This window comes from Lipotes vexillifer, unplaced genomic scaffold, assembly GCF_000442215.2.
Source record: "Lipotes vexillifer unplaced genomic scaffold, Lipotes_vexillifer_v1.1 scaffold95, whole genome shotgun sequence".
Lineage (NCBI taxonomy): Eukaryota > Metazoa > Chordata > Mammalia > Artiodactyla > Lipotidae > Lipotes > Lipotes vexillifer.
The window spans coordinates 1,666,349-1,674,460 of record NW_006791458.1 but is presented as its reverse complement, the minus strand read 5'-3'; the positions used below and the strand labels follow the sequence as shown (position 1 = coordinate 1,674,460).

At 47.0% G+C, this 8,112-nt stretch overlaps 1 protein-coding gene across 1 annotated transcript in view; it reads right to left on the bottom strand.

The window, feature by feature from the left end:
- CCNJL (cyclin J like) overlaps positions 1–6,992 on the bottom strand; it is a 54,344-nt gene extending 47,352 nt beyond the window's left edge. Inside the window, exon 1 of the mRNA XM_007464418.1 lies at positions 6,927–6,992. Within this exon, the coding sequence (XP_007464480.1) occupies positions 6,927–6,992 (66 nt within the window). The remainder of the gene's footprint in view (positions 1–6,926) is intronic.
- Between the last annotated feature and the right edge of the window lie 1,120 nt (positions 6,993–8,112).

Below are 8,112 nucleotides of genomic sequence, written 5' to 3'. Positions count from 1 at the left end.
CCACCGTTCACCGTGCCCCCGCAAGTCCATCTGAGCCCCGTCCTTCCATTCTGTGCTCCCCCAGTGGCTGTGTCTGCAGCAGGTGAGGGGGTGGACACCCCTTGCCCTCCCTCCACACCTCATCACACTGGTCTGGGAATCCCGAGATATTACACATACCTCATGCCTGCGAGGGGCTCACAATCTAGTGAGTAGGACAAGTTACTACACAGGTGACAAGGACAATGAGAGAAGCATGAGGTTGGGGCCAGGACACATGGGGGAAGGGAGAGAGGCTTGAAGGACCAGGAAGTTGGCCCTCAAGCTGACAGCCATCCCATAACCTAATTTCATCATGTGTACCCAGAACCTGCTAATTTTAAACTTGGGTGGATGCATCTTTTGGCAAAAAAAAGTGGCTGTCAGTCTAATCTGAACAGTCCTTGGGGCATATACAGCTGGTTATTAGAAAAACATCACCAACAGCCTCATTGTCACCACCAGCATATGGTGGGGATGATCTGCTCCTCCCCCCATGTTCAGTGAAGAAGTTCAAGGGCACAGGTGTGATGAGGAAGAATCCTGACTCCCCTGTACTGGCTGGCACCCCCAGCCCCAGCAGAAAAGTAGTCAAAGGAGGGGGACTCTAGCTCTGCTCCAGCAGAAGCAGTAAGGCCAGGTAGGATCATCAAAGGAGTAATTTAATATTTGAAAACAATGTGACCTACAAGGTCTTAATTTCCAAAATATACAAACAGTTCATACAACTCAATAACAAAAAAACAACCCAATCAAAAATTGGGCAGAAGACCTAAACAGACCTTTCTCCAAAGAAGACATACAGATGGCCAACAGGCACATGAAAAGATGCTCAACACTGCTAATTATTAGAGAAATGCAAATCAAAACTACAATGAGGTTACCTCATACTGGTCAGAACGGCCGCCATTAAAAAGTCTACAAATAATAAATACTGGAGAGAGTACACTCTTGGTGGGAATGTAAGTTGGTGCAACCACTACAGAAAACAGTATGCAGTATGGAAGTTCCTTAAAAAATGAAAAAATAGAGTTGCCATATGATCCAGCAATCCCACTCCTAGGCATATATCTGGAGAAAAACCTGGTCCGAAAGGGTATATGCACCCCAATGGTGACAGCAGCTCTATTTACAATTGCCAAGACATGGAAACAACCTAAATGTCCATCAACAGAGGAATGGAAAAGAAGATGTGGTACATATATACAATGGAATATTACTCAGCCATTAAAAATAATGAAATAATGCCATTTGCAGCAACATGGATGGGCCTAGAGATTATCATCCTAAGTAAAGTAAGACATAAAGAGAAAGACAAATACCATATGATATCACTTATATGCAGAACCTAAAATATGATACAAGTTAATTTACTTAGGAAGCAGAAACAGACTCATAGACGTAGAAAACAAACTTACGGTTACCAAAGGGAAAAGGTGGGTGGGAAGGGATAAATTAGGAGTTCGGGATTAACATATACACACTACTACATATAAAATAGATAAACAAGACCTACTGTAGAGCACAGGGAATTATATTCAGTTCCCTTTTTTTTTTTTTTTTGACTGCACCACGTGGCATGAGGGATGTTAGTTCCCTGACCAGGGACTGAACCCACACCCCCTGCAGTGGAAGCGTGGAGTCTTAACCACTGGACCGCCAGGGAAGTCCCTCAATATCTTGTAATAAACCATAGTGGAAAAGAATATGAAAAAGTATATATATATATGTATATATATATATATATATATATATATATAACTGAATCACTTGGTATACACAAGAAACTAACATAACATTATAAATCAACTATACTTCAATAAAATAACTAAGTAAATAAATAGGAGTACTTTAAGGTTGAGCACCGGATAAAGGGGGCCTGCACAGGGAGGAAAAGCAGCCATCTCTCCATAGCAATTTGGGCGGGAAGAGGTTCCACCCTCCCATTCACTAGTCAGAAAGCCTTCCCGGGGCTGGGCAGAAGATCCTGCGGATGGGGGCTAGTTCCTGTGTCCTACCGCCCCGCAGGTACATGACTTCTGGCCCACCGCTGCCCTTCCCAGCCTCAGCCCCAACACCATCCAAAGGTCCAATGCTGCCTTTCTTATGAAGACCCTGTCACACTTGTGAACCCCTCAGAGAGGGTGGTCACAAACTCCAAGCCTTACCCTAACCACACATGTCACAAAAGGGGCTGTCGGCCTCCCCACCGAGTGGTCGTTAAGTGGAAAAGCACAGAAAAGCACTGCACCTGTCAAGTAGCCACCACGCGCCTCACACGGCTCTCAGGTTCTCTCACTGAATCCTAACATTCCTAGAAAACATTTCCCCCAGTTTACAGAAGAGGAAATTAAAGAAGATTCACTTGTCTCATCATTCTGCAGAGGGGGGCTCTGTTCTGGACACTGCGGCCCCGCACTGAACAAGACAAACACAGGCTTGTTCTTGTGGAACGTACATTCTCGTGTGGGGGAAAAGATAATAAGCAAACAGAAAATAATCCCAGATACTCGTTAAACACTATATAGAAAACAAAACAGGATGATTCGATTGACGGACACAGAGGAACAGTTATAGAGAAAAGGAGATTCCAGATAGAGGGAACAACAGCCCATGCAAAGGCCCTGATGCATGAAGGAACTTGACTTATTCAAGGAAGAGAAAGGAGGTCAGAATGGTATGGGGTAGGAGACAAGGCAGGAGAGCAGGCCAGGGCTGGACTGTGTCAGGTAACAGAGGTGGTGATGAGGACTGGAAGTTATAACTGCAATGGGATGATGGTAGAGGTCTTTAAGCAGAGAAGTGACACAATCTAAGTTCTACCTGTTGTGGGAAGAATGAACAATGGGGGCCAGGTTTAAAGAGGTTTAGAGAGGCTAAATAAGCAGCTCAAGGTTTCACTGCCATTAGTAGCTTGCATTCAACACCAAGGTTTGTTTCCCCAGTGTCACATTTTATATACTGTAGTATAACACTATACTGGAATCTCATATCTGACAAAGCGGGGGTGGGGGCTCCCACTATTTCTGTCATCCCAGGATTGCTTCCTGCACCAGTCAAGTGAGGATAACTGCTCCTGGTTCTATGATGACAATTCAACAGCCTAGATGGAAACACACTTTGTATTCATCTGGCAGCATTCAACAAAGAGTATGACATTATAAGCAAGGAAAGCCAGTGTGGAGAAAAGGGAACCCTCCTACATTGTTGGTGGGAATGTAAATTGGTACAGCCACTATGGAGAACAGTATGGAGGTTCCTCAAAAATCTTAAACTAGAGTTGCCACATGATCGAGCAATCCCACTCCTGGGCATAAATCCAGAGAACATTCTAATTTGAAAAGATACATGCAGGGCTTCCCTGGTGGCTCAGTGGTTAAGAATCTGCCTGCCAATGCAAGGGACACGGGTTTGATCCCTGGTCCAGGAAGATCCCACACACCATGGAGCAACTAAGCCCATGTGCCACAACTACTGAGCCTGCACTCTAGAGCCCATGAGCCACAACTACTGAAGCCAGTGCACCTAGAGCCCATGCTCCTCAGCAAGAGAAGCCACCACAACGAGAAGCCCGTGCACAGCAACGAAGAGTAGCCCCGCTTGCAGCAACTAGAGAAAGCCCGTGCGCAGCCACGAAGACCCAATGTAGCCAAAAATAAAATATTAATTAATTAATTAATTAATTTTTAAAAAAGAAATGAACAGAAAAGACACATGCACCCCTATGTTCACAGCAGCACTGTTTACAATAGCCAAGACAAGGAAGCAACCTAAATGTCCATCAATAGATGAATGGATGAAGAAGATGTGATATATATACAATGGAATACTACTTGGCCATAAAAAAGAATGAAATAATGTCATCTGCAGCAACATGGATGAACATAGAGATTATAATACTAAAAGAAGTAAGTCAGAAAGAGAAAGACAAATACCATACATCACTTATATGTGGAATCTAAAATATGATACAAATGAACTTATTTACAAAACAGAAAGACTCACAGACACAGAGAACAAACTTATGGTTACCAAAAGGGGAAGAGGGTGGGGAAAGGATAAATTAGGAGTTTGGAATTAGCAGATGCAAACTATTACCCATAGCATAGATAAACAACAAGGTCCTACAGTATAGCACAGGCAAACATATTCAATATCTTGTAACAAACCGTAACAGAAAAGAATATGAAAAAGAATATGTATGTATAACTGAATCACTTTCCTGTACACCAGAAACTAACACAACATTGTAAATCAACTATACTTCAATTAAAAAGAAACCCAGGATTTACCCTAATAAGACCAGCTTCAAGTCACAGGTGACCCCGAGTATCAATCCGAGTGAGTTTTCTATCTCTAACCTGAAAAACCTGGACAAACCCGTCCTTCTTCAAGGTAGGCAGCCCAACAGTGAACCAATACGGCATGATGGCATGGGTGAGGCACAGTTAATGGGGAACTGCCTGCCCTGCTCTTTTGAGTGGCTGGAGGAGAGATTAGAACAATCTTGCTTATATACAAAAGGTTGAGGATTCTCAGGTAGTTGAGCTGGTTGAGTTTACACTGCTCTCAGAAATCCTTCCTGCTAGAAAGGACCAATGAGGTCAAAGCCATCCCTCCTAAGCTATGAGCAGAACTAACAACCACTCGAGCCTACGATGAACAAGGAAGCCCAATTTCCACAGCAGGCCTCACTGATTTATTTAGCCACCACCTCCAGAAAAGGACCAAGACCTTACTGTCTGGTCCACCATCCCACTGCCCCAGCTTTTTAATTGAAACACCAAGACCTGGATTTTTTCTCCAGATGCCTAAAATGTGCTTGCACCTTGGGCCATTCTGTTCTGGGAAGAAGACCAAGGGAAGCAGAGGAAAGCCACAGCCCGGACAAGCAATGCAAGATGGAGATAGACTAGGTACAGGAAAAAAGAAAAAATAATTTTACTAGAAGACAGCTATCCCCTGATGAGGAAAAAACTCTGAATAGCTGGTGACTTTTTAAGCAGAACTCCATAGACATCGGGTGCAAATGCACTGGATATGAGACCTGTTTATGTAGGGAGCCAGCTAATCCACTAAGAAGACCTCTCCCTCCCTGTACTAGGTTGAATGGTGTCCCCCCAAAATTCATGTCTACCCAGAACCTAAAAATGTGGTCTTATTTGGAAATAGGGTCTTTTCAGATGTAATTAGTTAAATTAAGATGAGGTCACACTGGATTAAAGTAGCCCCTATTCCAATGACAGGTGTCCTTATAAGGAGAGAAAACAGATACATATAGAACACCATGTGACAACAGAGACAGAGATGGCAGTGATGCCTCACGAGCCAAGGAATGCCAAGGAGTAGCACGGCCTTGCCAACACCTTGATTTTGGACTTCTAGCCTCCAGAACTGTGAGAGAGCATATTTTTATTGTGTAAGTCCCCAGGTTTATGGTACTTTGTCCCAGCAGCCCTAGGAAACCAATACACACCTTTATTTTACACCTGTTCCCCAAACCACCCTTCCCAGTCTCAGCCCAGGGGCAGGAGACAAGACACAGAGGCCACATCTCTAACCCACCTGGACTCTTCCACCTTCCCGGAGCCCATCAGCACTTCTCCCTTTGAGGTGAGGCAAAAGCAGAGACCACATTTCAGGTGCCTCCACCTTCTGCCACCAGCGGCAAACTGGCAGGGGAGTGTTTGTTGTCTCCCCACATTCTCTTAGTTTTGTAGCCTCTCCTTTATTTATTTATTTATTTTATTATTATTTTTTTTAACATCTTTATCGGAGTATAATTGCTTTACAGTGGTGTGTTAGTTTCGGCTGTGTAACAAAGTGAATCAGCTATACATATACATATATCCCCATATCCCCTCCCTCTTGCGTCTCCCTCCCGCCCTCCCTATCCCACCCCTCTAGGTGGTCACAAAGCACCGAGCAGATCTCCCTGTGCTATGTGGCTGCTTCCCACTAGCTATCTGTTTTACATCTGGTAGTGTATATATGTCGATGCTACTATCTCTTCGCCCCAGCTTCCCCCTCCCCACCATGTCCTCAAGCCCATTCTCTATGTCTGCGTCTTTAATCCTGTCCTGCCCCTAGGTTCATCAGAACCATTTTTTCTTTTTTCTTTTTTTTTAGATTCCATATATACATATTAGCATACGGTATTTGTTTTTCTCTTTCTGACTTCCTTCACTCTGTAAGACAGACTCTAGGTCCATCCACCTCACTAAAAATAACTCAATTTCGTTTCTTTTTATGGCTGAGTAATATTCCATTGTATATATGTGCCACGTCTTCTTTATCCATTCATCTGTCGATTAGGTTGCTTCCATGTCCTGGCTATTGTAAATAGAGCTGTGTAGCTTCTACTTTAGTGTCTCTTAAATCTTATTCAGTCCCATCCTAGATATATTTGGGGTGGGGGCATTAACTACGTATGCCTTATACTATCATTTACCTAATTATTCTTTATGTAAAGTCACTACTTTTACTTAAATTTATTTTAAAAGGAACTACACCGTTACAATATATGGAAAATCATCATCAGTTAGCCTACGCAGAACTTGCTCGATATATATGTTTTTAAATCGCACATTAAAGTAAATACACGATGATTATTTTTTTTAAGTTCATTCATGTACCCTTTAAAATAATCTCGGGTGACAGTACTATGGGAAATACCACCTTAAGGGGTACAGTTTAGTTGTCTGAGAACTCTGGGCTCCTATGCAGAAAAACCAATTTAAGCTCTCCAGTCTCTCACGACTGTCCCAGGAGGAGACTAATAGCAGGAGGAAAGAAAAGCACCGGGAGTTCCTAGTTCCCACGCAGGGCGACCTGAGGATACGGCGTCGAGAGCGAAAGGGACTTTAAATACCCAGACGTGCGAGTGACAAGGGCAGGGACGGACTGACCTTCTCGCGCAGGGTGCAGTGGACGTCCGAGGCGACACGCCCTTCCCACCACGGCTCATCCATCATCGAGTCTACAGCGCCGCGACGCGAGGCTACCGGGCTCTCAGGGCGCACCCTGTGTGGACACGGGCAACTTCAGCGGCCGCAGCGCGCCCCCCGGCATCCCATCCTCTCTCGTCCTCGGCCGGGGTCTCTGCCGGGCGCCCCCTCCTGTCCCGCTCAGCGGAGCTGGCGGTCGCCTCCCATCCCGGGAAGGTTGCAGTGCCCCCTCCCCTCTATTCGCGGGACCTGAGGCGACCTGGAGCTGTGCAACAACTTGCAGAATTTTTATCTTCCCTTTTGCAAAAGTTGCAGAGAAAGTTGCCGACTTCGCTAGCTCCCCAGAGGCCAGGGCTCAGGCAGCGGCCACCGGCTCGCCGTCCCCAACTCCTCCCCCGCCGCCCAGCCTTTGTCCTGCTCCCACATCCTGCCCTCCAGCCGGGGCGAAACTCACGCATCCCTCTCCGGGCGTGGGGGGCTGCGGGCGCCAGGCCCCCCTGGCCCAGGGCCGAGCTGGCTGTGCCCTCGGGTGCCTGCACGCGGATGGGCCCTAGCGCTGGGCGCTCCACGCTCTTGACTGCCGCCTCCGTAGCCCGGCTAGCCACCGCCACCGCCGCGCCCCTGCGTGCGCTCGGGTCCTGCCGCGGCTCGCAGCCTCGGGGCCGCCGGGGGCCTTCCTCCCTCGCCGGGGGAATTGGGGGCCGGGCCTTGCGCATGCGCCGCCGGCCCCCGCACCCCGCGGGGCGGGGGGCTGGGAACTGGAGTCTTTCTTTCGCCGGCGCTGGCTGCGTTTCCTGTCAGCCCTCCTCCCCCGCCTCGGTGGAAAGCTCCCTCTCACCTTCGCGTGGGCGCCGGGTGGCCTCCTGGGCACCCCGCGGACTCACGCGGGCAGCGCTGGGACCGCGGCGCCACCTGCGCGCGCCACTCGTGAAAGGCGCGGGCAGAATGCCCCCAGAAAGTTCTCTCTCCCTCGTGCGCTGTTCTAGCCAACCTTTCGTCGGTTCCACCTGGTTGTTTTTTTTTTAATTTATTTATTTTTAACCGGCCCTGCAATGGGGAGGTGGATTTCCAAACGGACAGTTCCCACGAAATCGCCAGAAAATCCGCTCTTGATTATTCACGAGTCCCTGATTCTAAAGGAGGCTCA